Source organism: Manduca sexta, chromosome 16, assembly GCF_014839805.1.
Source record: "Manduca sexta isolate Smith_Timp_Sample1 chromosome 16, JHU_Msex_v1.0, whole genome shotgun sequence".
Lineage (NCBI taxonomy): Eukaryota > Metazoa > Arthropoda > Insecta > Lepidoptera > Sphingidae > Manduca > Manduca sexta.
In genome coordinates, this window is record NC_051130.1 from 5,303,488 (window position 1) to 5,324,129 (window position 20,642).

Consider the following 20,642-nt stretch of genomic DNA (forward strand, 5'->3'; position numbering starts at 1 on the left):
TAAAGAGTAATTCAGAGGCCATGGCAGGTGACAAAAGAAAACAGCTACTGCCCGCCAGTCGGCAGTGTTAAAAATGTTTATTTTCGTTGTATGAGAATGGTTTGCAACAGAGGAAGTTATGGCAGATGAACTAATGAGTTGTCGGGGACGTGTTGTGTATTTTTTACGTAATTTGCGTTCTGTGCAATGGATCATTTGCATTTCCTGCGTGAGCCATCACCTTGGGCAACGCAATTATTGTTTGCAAGTATTACGCACGTAAACGCCCGCTGGCTGTTATCTTTCAATAAGTAAAATTTTAGAGATAGGTAAAGCATTTTAATATTCGAAAAGAAATTTGTACCGTTCTGATAATACCTGAATAATAATTTTAAAATGAATAAGTTGACCATTAAAGGGTACCTATACTAGGTTTCATTCACAGAATTTATTTTCGTAGTAGAGTGTGTAAATACATTGAAGTTATATTGTGATAACGAATATTCAATAATGTGTCAAAAAATTGTATCCTCACATGTTTTTCTATATTATTTGTTAGATAAATTAAGCAGTTATATTCAGGTTTTCCCCTTCCAAAAAATAGAATAGACTCAGGCAACCATATATCAACCATACGTCCTCTTCCTACTTCTTCAAGGATGGAGATGTAGACTAGTGTATTGAGAAATTTGGAACTGTAAACTCAAAACTACTATGATATTTAAAATATTTTATAAAATTTATTTTTTTAAATATCCCCACTGGTAAAGCGTTGTCTCGTGTCTCAACTCTGAGATAAACAATCTGCGGAACCAGTACACAATGAAAATTTGAGCGTGCCTAATTTTTCATTGACAGCTAAATTACTGAGCGGCGAATGTAGAGGCTGGTCGAACGTGGCGGCTGCCGCGGCCGCGCCCCACGCTTGCCGCTTCTAGGAAACGCAATGGAGATGTGGTGCGTGTCATTTAGTCCCATTCCGCAAGAACTTAGATTAATTGTTACTTTTGTAGCCATTAGACAGGCGGCCCTAATGCCAGGTTTCCTCAATTGACTGCTGTGACTACCCGACGACTTGTTGCGCAAATAATACACTTACAATGCGCTCGACACGAGTGTGTTATTAGATATTTATAGTACTGTGTAACAACACTGCAATTATCAACCCTCAGAACTAAAATGGTAATAGCTTTCCATTATAGTATTTATAATTATTGATAGTTACAAAGTGAATGAATGTAATTATACGTGTTATGCGTCTTCACGTCCGTTACCTTAAGGGGTGAGCAGAGGTGACTCAACCGCGGCTCAGTCAGCCATTGAAGCGGGACTAAGTGGCATTCAACGCGACGGACTTATATTTCATTGGGAAAGTTGAATTTATCGATACAGGAAATCTGTTTAGATTGATCCTTCGAGCAGGATATCCCGGTAAGAAAATTTAACGGGAGGTCTTAGCCGTTGACTGTATGCATGAATGTTTTACATGTATATACACTTAAAATTGTGTTATACTAGTGCTTATTTTATATTAAATCTTTACTGGTGGTGATGGTACTGGTTTTTTTTTTCTTTTACTGGTGGAAGATACCACCGCAATGTCTATTTTCGCCGCCAAGCAGCAGTATGTAGTCACTGTTGAGTTCCGGTTTTGAAGGACTTCGTAGCCAGTGTAACTACTAGACATAATAAGACTTAACATCTCACGTCTCAGGAAGGCGAGCGCAATGGACTACCAAACTATACTTTGTAATTCAAGGTGTTGGATGGAGTTTCTACTGTTTATGGGCGGTCGTATCGCTTACCATTAGGCGAACGGCAAGCTCGTTTCGTCAATCAAAGCAATCAAAAATCTATGTTTCTATGGAGTAGGCATCGCAGTGGTATGTATTTCTTAATATTTATAGTACCAATGGTTGGATCATTTGGCATAATTTGAAACCCATATCACCGATAAATTTATCAGGATGCAATAAACCGTTGGGTCATATTGGACTCTAAACCAATAATTTGAATAATTTATGTTTATTTGCCATTCATCTTAAGTGTGTAATTTAAAAATATCTTAGGCAATTGACAGTGTCCTATTAACATCTCAGATAGGAATTTTAATTCAATAAGAAAAAAATGTTTCATACTATAGTATGAAATAAACAAACACAATCAGCGGTAACTTATTTTTATTCAAATAATAAATAAGTACAGTCCCGGCTTTTAAACTATACACAACAGAGCCGGTCAGAAATATTTATTTACAACATACCGTAGAAATAGTTTATTTTACATTAAACATTCACATTCCTGTGTTAATCATTTTGTTTGTGTGGCATCGAGAATCGTTAATTTAATTAATTCCACCAATGGTTTTAATCGTAGAATATCGAATTAATTCAAATGCATTCAATTATAATAAATAGATGTATACATGAATACCAATTATTCTAATTCTTCATCATCTAGTTGGTCTTGGAATGCTTTGGCTGGTTTGTTCAGCATTTTAGTCTTCGAAGCTAGTCTTAGAGTGGCTGGTCCTAGAGTGTTGGTTACTCTGTTCATGGGGAGAGGTTTAGGTGCACCTCCTCCCGAAGAACCAAGACCGGAGGTTCCTTCATTGCTGACTAGTGGTATCTGCAACAAAAAAAAATCCGTAGAGTTTGATTTGTCGCTAGCTGTCTTATAGGATTTTTAAGAAGATTCTTATAATAGTCGACATATACTTCTGTTTTATTTAAAGCAGTAAATAAGGGACTTATGCAGAACTCTATGGAAAATGGTTTGTGCAATGAACGTAAAAACCAAACTGGTCACAAGAATCTTATTTTTCACATCAACGTAAAATAATAAGGCCATCAAATATTACGATTATTACCGGATTTGTAAAGATCGAGAAATCAATATTAATAAAAATATCCTTTACTTTAAACATCATAAACATACTGAAGTAAAGCGTCGTTTAAGCTGTTTATACATATCAAACTGGGGCCTTATGCTCTATCCCGCACGTTATTTTAACAGTGCGTAACAAGCACGTAACACAAGACATCATGTTTAGGACTATAGAAATTTGGCTTACAGAATACCATTCCACGCACATTTCTCGAAAATAACATGACACGGCCGCGTTACGCGTTTACACTATCATACAGAATAAGGGCCCTGTACTGCAAACTTATTAACATACACTATCTTATCAGGCCACACAACCTGTTTAATGAAATATAGTGGCCCTATATACGAACTATTTAATTCCTTATCTGGTCATTTTTAATTCATAATGACGTTTAAACCTTATCTTATGGTAGCAATCGTCTAAAAAGCTGGGCGCACGTAGATACGTTTAAACTTATCTTAGATGTAAGGGATTTTAAGTTCAATTTAAGAGATTAACCAACCGAGACGGAATGTCTGTTTGTGGAAACATTTATACAACTGCATAGAATAACTTGTACAAGTACGTCATACAGTTGGAAAGGGCCTTTATATTTTTAAGACTTAAAGACATACTTGTATTAAGATACCCAAGTCGTATCACTTAAATTTGCTCATTTGTATTTAAAGTATTTATTTATTCTTCCATAAAAATAAAAATTCACGACTAAGATATTTTGTGATAGATTTTTGTCTCGTTTAATGTCTTTTCTAAGAAGAAATTTCTAACTCAAGCTGTTTTATAGGCTTGGGAAATAACGGAGGAACAATTAACAAAATACCTAATTTCATACGATTTTGAAAGTATTAATTAAATTACATGCGACAGGGACATGATGTAGCCAGTTCTATAACATGAATGGATAGGCACGAGCGGGGTGTGGGTATCATTGGCTTACAAAGCGACGGTACCTACGTATAGTATCGAATCTGCAAAATTGCATTTTGCAGATTCGATACTTTGCGTAGGGACTGTCGATATTTAAACGGCCCTTATTAAAATGAACTGCATTTATTTAAGACAATAAGGATCGAAGTGCTTATCGCCATGGTAATTAACACTAAACAAGCGATGTTTATTCCACGGTTCCTACGTAAAGTATTGCATCTGCAAAATGCAATTTTGCAGATTCAATACTTTACGTAGGAACCGTCGAAAGATCGCGCCACGTAGTGAAATACCTATCTTTGCTGTTGCGTTTCTTGTGACCAGAGGAAAAGGCGGTACAGATGGGAAAGTAGTGGTGTATAGACCTATAAACCACTACTTTCCCATCTTTACCACATCTTTTATAAAATAAAGTATATTCGAATCGTTTAGGCAGCATAGATTTATTTCTTTAGGTACGTGACAAAAAGTCTCACGCGATTACAATTCAATATCAAATTTCCCTGCGCCGTAGGTGTTATAAATTTAGATACTTATTTTGCCTAAGCAAATTAAACCTAAAACCTTAAGTTTTATTATTGATAAATTTAAAAAAAAATGTTTCTCCTTATGCCAAAGGCTGCCATAAAGTTTATCATTATAAATTCAGAATATATTCTTGCACTGATCCTATTTGAACCTATACTTTTTATACAGCTCATAATTTTGCACAGGTATTAATTTTATATTACATTCTGAGCTCACTTCCCATTTTGAAACCTCCCTCGCACACATACTTATTTAAGCATAAGCATAAACTGTTCGGTTTTGGGACGAAGTAAACAAGAGAGATAGCGGCATGATAGAAGGCAGTTAATGTTTTCCTTTTTATAAGTACCCGGACGTGTTTGGTGTTTATAATGCTCGCAAGTTGGCACAAAGTTAAAGGAGAATGCCCATTTTTGTATGAAAGTTGGGCTACGCTTGCGTCTGTACAAAACCTTCACTAAACTATAGGGAATAAATGCTAAATCTTATACAAATTGAAAACAATTGGATATTCGATGGGAGTTCGGAGTAATCAGAATTTTTATAACTCGGTTATTTTGAGGTTAAGTATGGACTGCAATAATGTACGGTAGAAAGTACCTACGTGTCTAATTATTTTCAGTATTGCAGTACCTACTTGATATTGCTATAAACAATCATTGGACATTTTTTTCACTTAGCTTTAATCGCCCTTATAAGAAACTAATAGGTATTAACATATCTGATGAGACGAAGCTCCAATAAAACTTCTAAGAAAGTATGGCGGAATATTAGTTTTTCCACTGAGCATATACTACCCGACCCTTTGTGTAAGTACATATTTTTCTGACTTATGACTTATTCTATTACATGGATTAACTTAATCTTTATTTTCACCTACCATTATCTCATTTCAATATGGCGTCAACACATATTGTAGAATAGATTCAGCTTAGTTTTTATGACCGGCCGCATGCCTGACGCCAACCCTCTTTGGAGGATTCCGATCCCAGACAAGTCATGTCAGAAACACCGAGATAAAATGTTGCTTGGCCTGGAAATCGAACAGGAACCCAGGAACTAACTTCACAGCCTGATTAGGCTAATAGTTACTTATCATAGGAAAAGAAAAATAAAACAAGAAATACGAAATCCGATGTATATTTTTATGTAGATGTGTATTTTTGATAGATATGGCTTCCCAGAAAACAGACAAGAATTTAATGTGGCCGCAACACGCTTATAATACTGCTGAAGTGAGTGAATGACTGCTTGCAGTGCTGGTCGGGTCATGTCATGTCGTTGTTGTCTGTGAACCTCTCTATTAACTGATCTCCAGCAAGCAGCACAAATTCATTCCAGCCTTGAAACCTAAAATATAATGTAGAAGTTGAGTAAACATGTTCAGATTATTATTATTGTTATTATGTGTTCTTTAGTTTTTGAAAGATTTTTCCCACATTGTGGGTAGGTTAATAATAATCTACATAACTTACAAACTGGATAGCTTGTCTAAGAAATATACTTATCGTTGCTGTGGCACCGCAATGGTGCAGTTAATACACCGCCGGGATATGTCGTCTCGATTATCTGTCCTGGGTCTAGGCTCTAGACGACATTGTGTTGCTAACTAAAAGCCTTCCGTCTCAAAGTTCGGAACACACACTTTACACCTTGTTTCTTAACAGTGAATTTCTGGACTCAACATTAAAATATATAAGAATAACACTCTGATCTTGACTAATATTTTAATAATGAAATATTTTCATTCAGTCAAATCTAAAGTAATGTTGAGTAGGACATACAAGAGGCGGTACATTTGTCCGGGACATGACGTCAAAATGTAAGAGTGGCTCAAAATTATATATTGCACTACTTCAAATTTTATGTCGCGGCAGTCGCGTTACTTATTCTCCGTCTCTGGTAAACTGTAGGACGAAGACAATGAGGTAGAGAACCACATGCCACAAATTGAAATAGGACGTTATTTTACAATGGACATTGCATTACGGCGTTTCGAGTCGCGAGCGAGAGGGAAATATTTTGAGGGTTAACATTACAAAATACTGTAAGATACGCATTGAAGCACCGAGCCTCACTACGCCTCGCCTCATTTGAAGTAGGACGTTGTACCGGCTCAATGCTAAAAAGAGGCTACTCTTACAAACTCTTTTTTATGTCATGTCCTACCCAACTCTAATCTAAAGTGTCAAAATGTCATTAATTTCAGTTGCCAGTGTAATAAAAATCAGTACCCATATATTCATTTAATTAAAAATAAAGTCCAGACATGTTTTAGCTGACTTTAGTATTTCGGTCAATGCAAGTACAAGACGCCATTTGTTTGTTTTTAGAAGAATTAATGTTTTATCTTTTTTGCCAGCTATTTGGAGTTTGGTCATAATTATTAAGTAAAATATATTTTTTTATAACAATATTTTTGGTTAATGAATAATATATTTATTCCATATACTAGCTTTTGCTCGCGGCTCCGCCCGCGTTATAAAGTTTTTCAGGCTAAAGTTTTCCATTATAAAAGTAGTAGTTTCCCGGGAGCCTATGTTCTTCCCAGGGTTTCAAACTGTCTCAATACCAAATTTTATCTTAATACGTTGGGTAGTTTTTGAGTTTAAGACGTTCAGGCAAACGGATGCAGCGGGGGACTTTGTTTTATAATATATTTTTTAGAACTTTTTAAGAGGAATAATCCCGACATGCATCATTGTTGCATAACTTTAACCGTTTACGCAGCGCACGCAACGGAAGCTCTCAAAACTAATAAATTGTCCCCGTATTTGTAACATGTTTCATTACTGCTCCGCTCCTATTGGTCATAGCGTGATGATATACAGCCTATAGCACCCCACAAATAAAGGGCTATCCAACACAAAACGAATTTTTCAGTTCAAACTGGTAGTTCCTAAGATTAGCCATTACTGCTCCGCTCCTATTGGTCATAGCGTGATGATATATAACTTAGAGCACTCCACGAACAAAGGGCTATCCAACGCAAAAAGAATTTTTCAGTTTGGACCAGTAGTTCCAGAAATTAGCCATTGCTGCTCCGCTCCTATTGGGTATAGCGTGATGATATATAGCCTATAGCAATCCACAAATAAAGGGCTATCCAACGCAAAAAGAATTTTTCAGTTTGGACCGATAGTTCCTAAGATTAGTAAACAAATATAATGAGAAAGCTTCGAACTGCTAAGCTATCGGGAGTTACACGTGTCATTGTGAGTCAACCATAAAAGATAGACATATGCTGTCGTGGATATTTTTACATAATTTTAAGGAGAACATTTCCGTCATACATGATTTCTATGTAGCTTTAACCATTAAGGTTGCACACGCGACGGAAGCTTAAAAATGGAGTAACTTCTCCCGTTTTCCCAACATTTCCCTTCACTGCTCTGCTCCTATTAATTGTAGCGTGATGAAAAGTATACTATAACCAGCACAGGAGTATGACAAATAATTGTACCAAGTTTCGTTAAAATCCGTCGAGTAGTTTTTGTTTCTATAACGGTTATACAGACAGACAGACAGACAGACAGACAAAAATTTACTAATTGCATTTTTGGCATCAGTATCGATCCCTAATCACCCCCTGATAGTTATTTTGGAAATATATTTCATGTACAGAATTGACCTCTCTACAGATTTATTATAAGTATAGATTATAGATTCAAGTACAAGCACATTTATTGTGCATATTAACTTTTTTATTCCATTTAAAAGGGGAATTTGTTATAAATTGGTATCAATTCGCCATATTGGCAGTAAATTATCCGGTGTTTGATTTGCAACAATTAAACATCTTTTTTTTCATATCTTTAAAACCCCTATTTGCTCGTGACTGAAATAAATACAAATGAAGTAATAATTAAAATTATGATTTTACATGGTTATTTGATTAAGACGCATGACTGACGCAAAGATAGCCTGGTTTTGGGCATTGTCCTTTTGTTTGTCTACGTATGTCTCGAAATGAATTGTTTTGTAGTCAGGTTTGTACAGTACTGAGTACTGACGCATAAAGAGTGCCGGGATGTGCCGAATGTACTTCTCAGAAACAAATATCATTTTTAACCGTGTGCAGATACCTCCAAATCCGGAATATTTTTAAATGAAATACAATCATAATAACAAAGAGATACTCTTGATAATTGGAAAAGACAAATTATTTTATTATTATTATTAATTATTTAGCGAAATGATAACGTCATCGACAATTGTTACTAAGAACAATTTGAACAATTTGTTGGTTAGCTATTATTATGGGATACATTCCATATTATGCGAAGACTTCGCAAGACACTATCGATCGCTCTCAATTCATTCGATCGATGTTGATCACAATAGCGATAGTCTTTCGAACCCAGACACAGACATTAATGTCTCACTTGCAATTCAATGTGGCGTATAACAAAAAATGCACCGACGTTCACTAGACCATAAACGATTAGCAGCCACGCATCTATTATATCAAACGACAGACAGCCGCGCAGACAATGTGTTATTAGCGATTCACCGTCTAGCCGGCCGGGTGAACATCCGAGAAGGGCGGAAGTCCAGATTTCCTGCACCATACGCGCTGATCAACGACAGGTGCGTACCTGACTTTACTTAACGGGACTTAATCACCCTAAGGATTTTTTCACAAAGGATTTTTAGTTTATTTAATCTTTTCGCAGATATTAAGTGCCAACAGTCAATCTTTTAAATGGAATCTTTTGTTTCATATTATAGTTCTCTACTTCAAATCTGCGGTATGTAGAGAAAGAACTACAGCACAGTAACATATAGTAATTACAATTTCGTTGAATATACTTTTGTTCGACCAAGTTAAAAATAAAGTTAAACAAACGAATACAAGAATGACTTAACGTAAATTGACAAATCATAGAGCATCGAATACGTCTCTGTTTTATGGTTCCTATAGTGATTGATGGGGCCAACGGCATGGATCAAAACAAGCCCATGTTGGGCGCTTTCAATGCCACCCACAATAGCATAGCAATGCTTTCTAGTCACGTAGGTCATCCCAGATTACGTGTACGCTTATTTTATATTGATCTATTGTCGTTTGTCTGTCTGCACGCTAAAACTCATAAAACGATGGTGAATGAAAAAATCTAGTCTGTCTGGAGGCCAGGTTCACATATGGAATGCCAAGTGAATACTGCATGAGCGCCCGCTAGGCTTGTTGAATGAAATGTTGTACCGTTTAAAACATATGTACTTGCACTTAGGTTTAAAGTCTACGGATTATTCTTTGACTTCATCATCTGTTTGTAAATGTAATAACTTGGATGGATTTCAAATTACCCCCTTTCTTTTTTGAAATCTGATCATGCTTGGCAATATTTTACAGTTACATAATATTATTATTGCCTTTGCTATTATATATGATTCAAAATGTTGCGAAATTATGCAGAAAGATTTTTCTATTCGTCATCTACCTGATAGCCTAGGTATCTTTGTGATATACGAAAGTATAGCTTTAATAATGAACAGAAAATATAAATATAGTTTTAAAATGATGAATAGATTCCTTTCGATACTCATAACATTATATGCATTTACTATAAGCAGACAACATTTCAAGTATAAGACGAAAAACTTCATTCTTCAAATTCTGAACCATCTGCGAAATCACACAACCAATAAGTAAAAATAGGTAAAGTAATGAGCATCAGATATACCGAGATTTTAGAAAGCGACCGCAGTAATACGATCCTTCATCTCGGATACTCGGACTCATTCGTCCGCGTCATTTAACAATGTTGCCGTTGCCGACAGTACTCACCCTATTTCTATACAAAATTAGCTTCTTGTTATATCGAAATACATTCTATTTGACAATAACCGGCTAAAATATATCTGACATTAATCCTTTCTGTGAACTATTTCAACAATATGTGCTACTTTAGTTACAAAGCAAATGGTATTTGTATTAAATATTTACAGAATGCATAGATAATTAACTAAAACATTATAATTAAATAAATGCTATTCGTTACCCACATGTGATTCGTCAATTCAGAATTTATATTTATTTGCCATAAAATATTTTTCACTCGATTCATCAGATTTATGTTCACCACGAGATGTTACGTTACTTAAATTGCAGCATTTAATACATTGTTTCATAAAATACATTACGGTGGTTTTACTATAATAAGACGTTTACGTGGCTTTTACGTCATATTTTAAAATGATCTCTATATTTTAATAATCCTAAAACAATTATATATAACTTTATCCATCCTTCAAAACCATTGCCGCAGCGATATGACTCAGTCTCGTACAGTCTGCCTACATTAAAATTAAGATAGTAAATGTATTTTAAAACCGACTGTCTTAATATGGGCATTAAGACAATAACATTTGTCGGATGCGGGTCGGCGCAGGCTCGTTGCGTTGCACATGCGCGGGCGCAGATCGACCGATGCATTTAGATAGCCCCCGCCTATGTGCCGGGATCACTCCGCGATGCCGGCCACGATGCAGTGTCGCAAACAAGTTATTAACTTGGACAAAGCGCAATAAACCTTTATGTGGAGCACGGAATGACGTTGTTGAGGCTGGTTAATGCGACTTTAAAGGGACCGCCCGACTATGCCCGATATAGGTGATATGAAAGATTAAAGTGTATGTATGCGGTCCGGGAATCTTTATTCAAAACGGAGGATAATTTTTATTATAGTATCTCCAAAATTTCCACCCATTCCACCCAACAGAATTATTTTAAATTTAAATTTTATTGTCTTGGCATTAGTTATATATTATGTATGTTTTTTTTTCGTTAACATATCGTTGACATAATCAAATTTTATGTATACAGTAGCAAAAAAAAAAATTGAAGTTTAGTTCAATTAACTATACTCATTGCGATTTTCATATAACAATGGGTGATCACATTTATGTTACGAATTGTGTTAATATGCGAACAAATGGCAGGAATTTATAAACATCCCCAATTACTATACTCGGACTTTTGGTGAAAATTTACCAACGAAATTAAGTTTTGTGCCCCATGCTCCATTTTAATTGGTGTTATCCTTCTAATAAACCAATCGTAATTAAGCACGCTAACTAAACTTTATTCCAATACGTCACTTATAGCATTTTTCCAAAAATATCAATTGGGATTGGATTCATTGATTTAGGCGCTTAAATAACAATATTTTCTTACCAAATTCAACGAATATTCCATATACACATTTACAGGTACTGAATATTCCAGACAATCTTTACGAGCGCAGCGCACGGTGCAATTTAAATTAGTATATATCTTGCCTGACGATCATTATCTAAAAGTTGAGTATCATGCAAAGTTTAAAGCTTGTTGCTTTACCTTTTCATTACACACAGTCATGACAAGAATTGCATTTAAGAGGATTAATATGCCATTTGCAAAATATTACAATTCACATGCGAATATAAAAAAGTGTGTCAAGCATTGTCATCTGACGATTGCTTTCGCGTTGCAGTTTTATAAACGCGACTTGAGTGTTTCGAATGAAGGTCTGTTGGCTTTTGAGAGTGCTTACTTTGTATAGCAGACGAGGCTTTCAATAGACATTCATAGTTAACTACACATTTTGCTTTTTTTCTTTTAACTTTATTAGTCTTTGTAAAATATTTCCGCTTTAATTAATTATGCAATGAAATTTCCTGTTTTCATAATCAAATTATATTAAATGACTGTTGGCAATATTGATACCTTACATATATATTTCAATATCCTTCTTATTTAAGGTGTAAATATAATCTTGTAAAAGGCATATCCACGTCAGTCTGACGGTGACTAAATTTGACGACTCGGCAAAGAGGCTTCTCCGACCTGACGGTAATAGTTTAACTCAAATGTTCTTCAACTAGAGACGCCTGGTCCTTCCTCGGTCGCTAAAATTATGTCAGTTTACAATTATTGAATCGCAAAGCGACTTATTCAGCCACTGTGGCGGGTTTTTCAGCATGTTTATAGTTGTCTTTATGAAGCAGAGTGTATCCGGTGGCCTCCCGCCAGTTCAATCCAGTATTAATTTATCTAGCCACTTGCATTAAATACTGCAAGTGACTCCTTATAAAATATTGTACAGAACATAATGCACGGACGAAAGACCTGCGGATGGTGGATTATCTTTTCACTTTGTTGCAACAGAATAGGGCCTTGTTACAACCATTTAGATTATTTAAGTTGTTTATCTTGAGGTAGGTCCGCCTACGCAGCTTTTTAAAAGGTCATGAGTTCTATGTATGTATGCATAAGGCATAATAAAATAATTGATACAAAACAGACCAGGATGGTAAGTCTGGCAATAAACTGATAGGTAACATAATAAAATGAAACATAATTAATGTTATTTTGTTTTTGCAAACACAATTGTTTGAACAAATAATTGTTTCGAACAACGCCACGGTGGATAAAGCTAACCCTACGAGTTTTAACTCACATTAAAAGGATTACTAGTTTGAATGTCGTGTAAACAACTGTTCAAGGGAGAATAATAACGCTTGGCGACGGTTCGCGTGGCATTTCCACATCTGCATACGAATTGCCGGACCTCTGGTGCACAGCGGTTTACGACCATTGGTTCGCACACAAATGCTGCCAGCGCACTGCACACTGCTGTGTACAGCGCACCCAATGACGGACATGTAAATATTCTGAGCACCTACTGATTACGCCGAGACGGTTCAAATAAACGAGCACTTTTTTGCCAGACATGTACCTGTACTGTATGCAACTGCGCGTGCGCCCATGTGTTCACACGGCGCATACATTTCAAGATCTCATTTTTAAGTCTCGGTGACTTTTGCCAGCTATTTCACTCGCAACCACAACACATTCACACAAGCCGTGATTGTGGTATTAAATGCAGAGTGTAAAAAGTGTTAAGTGATATCAATAAAATGCTAGATAAATTTGAATCGGCCCGTGTACATTTATGTGCCGTATCGTCGTATCCACATTTAAGCGTGGTATTGCGTCGATAAAGACAACCGTAAACTCTCGTTTTAAATGGCGGTGAGTCTAAGTTTAGGTAGTTTCAGTCGGAGAACTGGCAGCCTTCATACGAATGAGAGTGTGGAACGTGCTAAAAGACGTCGCAAATGGTACGAGACCAGTATACGCACATTTAAAAAATAAAATATACGTGCACTAAAATGATAATGGCGTCCTGATCTGATAATGTTTTGACTTTACGCGCGACAACGATGTAAACGTAATGTAATAGTTAAATAGACTGTATGGACACGAGTACTCGTGTTGAGGAGCTTATATTTTTATGTGTTGTAAAGTGTTGTTGATAATTGCTTAAATTTACTTTACAACCGAGTTACTTGAAGTAAAAAGCTGCATCAGTTACGAGTAGAGAATTCTTACTTTTTATAGAAAATGTATGAAATGCACAAAATATGTGCACGTTTACAGTTTTATTTGTAAAGGGCATCGACCGACGTACGTAGACGTATAAGCGAAATAAAATCCGTTTGTAAATGGTATGAAATAATTAAACAGTGCAGTGGTTGGATGGTGGAGCGGACAGCGGGTGTGGCCGCCGCTCGGCCAGGCTGAGCACGCTGCCAATTTGCATTGTCTGGCTGAGATGTTGCTACGGACTAAATTAATATTCCACACAGTCACCACATTTATTTTCGCATCAACAAGCAAAAGCTTTACAAATGAGACAGTAAAATATTTAATTACTTTACGAACAGCATGAATTATATTTTTAAAGCACTTCATAATTTCTGATTGTCGAAATGTGGGGTTGATAACACCGGCAGGGAGACTGCCCGGCGGCCGAACTGTCTGCAGACCACGCAAACAAACTCTCCTTGTATTTTAGTTAATTTTTATGCGAATTTAAATTACAACCTGAACTGAACTGAGCTGAACCTCATTTAATTCTCAAAATAATTGAACTAATCCCATATAAGCATGACGTTAGTGTTTATTTATTTTTATAGTCATGTATAATTTAAAAGTGATTTCAGATAATTTGATTTTATTTTACGCTTTATTTTTACGTAATATAATTTATTTCGTTGCGGTAGAGAAATTCAAAATTCAAGGAGTCTAAATGGTAGTTTAATCTCAGTGACCTAAGCAAAAGGAATGCTTTGCTTTTAGCAATGTCTTTAAGGATTCATTATGTGAGAGTCCGCCTGGGTAGGTACCACCGCAATGTCTATTTCTGCCGCCAAGCAGTAGTGTGTAGTCACTGTTGTGTTCCTGTTTGTAAGACAATGTAGCCAATGTAACTACTGCACATAATAAGACTTACCATCTCATGTCTCAGGATGGCGAGCGAAGTGGAATACCAAACAATACTTTGGAATTATCGGCGGTCGTATCGCTTACCATCAGGCGAACGCTAAGCTCGTCTCGTCGTTCAAAGCAATAAGCAATAAAAAATAACGTGAATATGATCATTTATCATATTGTGTTACTTCAAACTCCATAACTATTTATCGTCATATTATTTAAGCGACTAGTTGACCCGACAGACGTTGTCCCGCCTTAACTATGAATTTTCAGCGCGCATTCTGTCAATCGCTGTCAGTTATTTCAAACAATTGACAGTTATATAAAATTAATACTTTCGTTAAGTTTTCTTAAATTTTCTAACTTTCCGCGTAAGTTTTTGAATTTTTTCTTTCATAAGAACCATCTCCTGTCAATAACAAACACAACAACAAAAAATATATTGAAATCGGTCCAGCCGTTCACGCGTGATGGCGTGAGCAAGGGAAATAGGTATTCATTTCTAAATATATAGAAGATTTCGTTGACATTAGTTACGTTCTATTTCACGATTGTTAGGACTTCATGCATGCATTCACTATATCCAATATGGAAGACTGTGTTTCAATTCTTTGAGCACATTACAAATATGTTTGTTGTCTTAAATTGGTCATGAAACGGTTTTGTGAGCGAAATAAGGCAGCGTGACGCTAATTTTAAAATGGAATTGCATCTCATATTGAAATGATCTCTACAAAAAGTTTGGAAAAACGCCTCAGCTTTCAAATTTTTTTTATAAAATTCATAGTATAGTAAGAATATAGAACATGATGTATTGTGTAAGTTGACATAGAATAGCCATAGATAGACTTGAGAAAGATTAATCTTTTAAGGAAAGACTTATTGCACAGTATTTCATGAACTCTAATTGACAAATTTAAGTTTCTCGATATTTATTCTATCATTCTTCCGAACAGACGCAATTTTAATCGTAGGCAATAGTGGATAGGCGAACTGGTGGCGGTCTAGCGAAAAAAATATGTCAGAAGATGTAGCGTTATCCTAAATGAAAAATGACATGAAATCGAGTTACGTGAAGAAATTAATTTCAAGTATAAGCTGCGAAAACGTTAAGATTAGGCGAAATTAAACTCTAATATTTTGGTATAAAATGTATATCGACTTAAAATAGTCGTATTTCCGATATGAACTATTTGAAATCTTCGTCCTAAAACTCAAATATTTTTCAGTTTGTATAATACTAGTTATTGTCTGCGACTCCGCTGGCGTTAAAAGTTTTCCTGGACAAAAGAATCCTATATCTATAGTAATATAGCCTCTTAATAGTGAAAGACATTTCAAAATCGGTTTAATACTTCCTGGGATTACCGCGTCAACACAAAACAAACCCTTCAGCACCATAATATTAGTATAGATATAATTTACGAAATATAATGACACTAAAAAACTCAGCACGATATTATGTTAATTTCGCGACACGTTTTTACGTGTATGTTAATTGAGCGTGTCGGTGTCTGGCTGTCATGTAGCAGATATGATAGTTCAGATTGCGATCAGTGCATTCGTTAGACATCATTGTTCTGCAACTATTATTAACGTGGTGCAGCAAAAAATATGACTCATGTCCTAGCAGAGGCGTACAGCGTCTGTGTCCTTTTAAAAAGGATTTGTTTTATGCAATTGAATGATGAGGTGATTTGGTCGCTCGGTTGGTGGTAAGCGCCGCGCCTGCCCATAAACAGTGGCAATGGCATTTGGAATTTTAAATTTTGGTTTTTAAACTTATTTAATTTAAGACTTTATAGGTTGGTTTGGAGCTCGGCACAATGAGACGCTAACCTTTCAATTCTCTCTGCTAATCCTTTAAATCAGGACACCATAATATTTACTTATCGTCGAAGCTTGAAATGTATAAAGCAATCTACAGATTTTTTTTTTATAATATTAACGATCTAATCACTAGCGGCAATTTCTTACACACAACCGTAGTATCGAGACGGGAGAAGGAAAAGAACGTTCCAAAGTCATCAGTTCAAATCCAACTTCTACATGAGTCGTTTGAGACCGAATATTAAACGTAACAAATAATTTATATTAAACCTTCGTATCCGATGTAACACGATACTCCACGGTCAGATCACCGTTATTGTCCCTTAAATTAGTTAAATGCGAAACAGCGGACAATTTGATTTATAATAATAGTGGTGAAGTCTTGAAAAGTTGTTCAAACAACATTTCGTGTAACAAAGCTCGATTAGCCCACAGCGGGTGTGAGACGGACGCGTCTCGCGAAACATTGTTGCGGATACCACTAACTAAACATTATCTCGCGTAAATCCAGACGTCGTACAATTATGCATTCTGTCGGCCGACACAGATTGCGAATTTCAAATCGTGTGGTACAACATATCGGGTGTACGGTTTAAACTAATTTCACTATGATTTTAGGAAAATGACAGGTTTCACGGAAAGTTATTACAATATTGACGATATTTAATTTGAGTCTACTGAATTTTCTCCCCTCTTTTGGAAAAAAATAAACCGCATTTTAAAACGCCTAACTATTGTATTATAAATTATACTGAACATTATGAAGAGGGAAAACATAAACTCCTGCTATGCTATTTACTATTTGGATAAGCAATACAATAAGAACAATCCAAAACATTTGCCAACATGCCTTGGGTAAGTTGGAACGGTTGCTTGGCTCAGGCACGTAGAATGTAAAACACTCTGAGACAATAAACTGTCAATGTGAAAGTGATTGAAAAGACGCTGGAAAACACTAGCTTCCTTACACGTGTTACGTGAAAATAATATTAATGGAAAAGAGTTGCTTGATTTTATATAACATACCAATATGCCTACGGCTTTTGAATCAGAATTGAAGGTAATTGTAACTTATCAATTTTCGAGTTACAAGAACCCGTCTATAAAATCCAGGAACCGTCCTTCCCATTTACATTACAAATGATAATACATTCAAACGAGTAATATTGCATTTTATTCTGATAGGTGCGCGTTTGAAAGGACTTGCAAATAAGCTTCCTAACACACCATTGGACACGCAGAGAATAGATTCAGAAATCTCACAGATGTTGCAAATCATTGTCATGCAGATACGTTGCAGATTTTACATACAAAACTGATGCATGAGACGGATAACTCGACAAACGCTCACACTAAAATGCGCCATGCATTCAGTGCACAACGAAATCATATTTTAATGAATACTTGCAGCTCTTTATAAAAATATTTGCAGATATAAATGCGCCAATATATTTTAAGGATTCCACAAAATCAAACCATTAAAGGCTTCGACGTAGTTGAGGAAAATTATCGGATAAATGTAGACGCGGAAACTTGCGTCAGCCGGTATAATTTTTGTAACGTTTAAACAAATATTTACACTAAACCGAGGCAAATATTGAAACATTTTCTATACGACGCGACGTTATAATCATATTAGTGGATACGTTTAAACAGACAGTAATATACAAAATGTAGATTAATTACCGCACAACTAGATAAATGGTTGTTTCAATTTGTGCACGACTTCATGTCACGATTACCATAACTATCGCTTTCGAGAATTGCCTCTCCATAGCGAAGCGAATGCAACAATGTTGAGTCGCGTTTTCTCGCACCGCGAAATAGTGTGCCGGTAAAGAGTGCGGTAATAACCATCCACTATAATGATGTGGTTGTTAAATATCTAGGCGAATTATGGAAATTAAACATAATGTTTTAATTTCATACAATTGTAGAGTGCATATCCGCACGGCGAGCGACCGGCCACGGATGTAAACATTTACTTACATTTTATTTTGTTCACTGCCGCACCTCTCTGACCGGTTAAAAAGCGGCTTCAGTAAGAGTAAAAAGGGGAGATTTTTAAGACATCGCATTTGTGGAGTCCCAAAATAAAGTTTATTGTCAGCGTGCGTGGGTCGGCACAGGTTTTATTTTGTCGACAAAAAAATATTCCCTTTTTGATTTGAGGCGTCCACATTTCATATGCATTCCGCCGAATATTAGTAGCTTCATTAATTTGCAACATTGTATGGATTTACAATAACGAACCGCCATTATGAATGACATGCAATTCGGTTAAATTATTTTTTATACATACAAAATGAGCATATTAAAATAATTACAATTTTAAATGCGTCCGACGAGGGCGAATGTATGCTACGTAGCGTTATTATAATTTATTATGTTAATTACAATGCAGACGGCCGCAAGACTGCCGGATTGTTTTTAAATGGGTACGAAAACAAACCGTGCTTAATAATATTGGTTCTCCAAAAGACATAACACTTATGTTTTTATTACATCCGAGGTGCGAATGCGATCACTTGTCGCAGTTGTTACAATTACATTTGCATGTAAAATGTCAACTACGTGCGCGTTGATTTTGAGAAGCAATCAAAGTGTCTCGGACACCGCGTCGGTGTCAATAAAACGGCGCAGGAGTCACCAACATTGTATGCGGGCTTTGGCTTTGGAGACAGCGCTGTCGTGCTCGCCTTTGAAATGTATATCGTTGACATTACCCACAATTCCGGAGCGTCACGTCACACACTGTTGTCAGTTCTTAGAACGTATAGAATATTATTACACGTATGTTTTATATAAAACGTACGTTCGAAAATTATACAAGACAGGTATTAAAGAACAATATTTTATTTGTAAGGATGCAACGGGACAGCCTGCCCAGCAAAATACGAAACCTCGCCATTTTGTAAAATATGGAACTAATATCTTGTTTTGATACAAAAAAACAAACGTGTCGCTTCCAACAGGGATTTTTATGTTCCTGTCAGACTCTTTGTTCTAAGACGAACTCTATCGTTGGGTTATGTTGAGGCACACGCAAAGAATTTTAGTAAATAGTAGAACATAAAAATACTGTATTATTTCGCTGATGCAGCCTCATGCAACTGATTTGGTACAAAATGACTTTTCACATTTGTATATAAAGGTTTGATACGCCGCCTCCGCCCTACCATTCGCTTAGCCCATTTCGTAGGCGAGTAATCGTCTGTATATTATAACAATTTATTTATAAGTTTATAGCATTTTTGCATATTATAGTTCCACAACAGTACTCTGAAAAGGTCATTTGACATTCCAAATGAAAATTCCGCATTCGCACACAATATTGCCGCTCTTTAGCTGAAAGTGCTGCGCAAACGTATAGCAAAGGATAATAATATTCAGAAATACATGATTTTAAGCACATTAGCCGGCGGGCGCGGCGAGTGGTGTGTCGATGTTGACACACCACTCGTGCGGACGAGCCGCGCCGCACGAGGCGACAGAACGGTATCGCCGCGCCACACCGGCGACAAATGTGCAAACTCATCAGCTAACGCGCTGAAGAGCTGGGAAATGGAGTCGTTTTGTATATACTTGACAGTAAAAATATATATGACTGCATTGTTTAGGTATATAGTTGTGTATGAGTTAGAATATTTAATAATATTAGTAATACAACTTTATTATGTATTAACAACCGCCGAATTGACATCAGCAAAACATTAGTTAATTCTGAGCTATGTCCAAAAATTGGTTCTAAAAGGTTGTGATTGAGGAATTAATGTGACGTGTACTGAGGCCTATTTCTAAAATTATCTATATATATTATATCACTAATATTGTAGATCCTATATCATTCCAAGTCAGGCCGGATTTCTAAGACACGCCTGCATTGACAAAAGAAACAAAAGGCACTGCAGGATGCTCGCGACAGTTGCTACTTGGTTCAAAATCCAGTGATGAATAAACACACCCCTCCAGCGTGCATTCAAACGCTACCAACACACTTAAAACCACAAAAATCACCCAAACAACCGTTCCAACCTCCCAACTAATTGAGAAATCCGTACGTCAATCAATCGTGCGTGGATCGTTGCGTCGGAGATTTTTCTCACCGGCTTCCTACCCGCTGCTGTCAATCAAGCTGACACTTGCTTGAAAATACCCTATTAAATTAAAATACGTATGTTCAATGTAGGATAATGATACATAATACAAGTGGCTCTAAAAGTG

General features: G+C 36.1%; 1 protein-coding gene across 2 annotated transcripts in view; it reads right to left on the reverse strand.

Moving 5' to 3' along the window:
• Positions 1–2,142: 2,142 nt before the first annotated feature.
• Positions 2,143–20,642, reverse strand: part of LOC115443249 (angiogenic factor with G patch and FHA domains 1) — a 29,964-nt gene continuing 11,464 nt past the window's right edge. For both annotated transcript variants that reach the window (XM_037439359.1, XM_037439360.1), the window contains one exon: positions 2,143–2,607. In XM_037439359.1, coding sequence (XP_037295256.1) covers positions 2,416–2,607 — 192 coding nt within the window. In that variant the 3' untranslated portion in view covers positions 2,143–2,415. The remainder of the gene's footprint in view (positions 2,608–20,642) is intronic.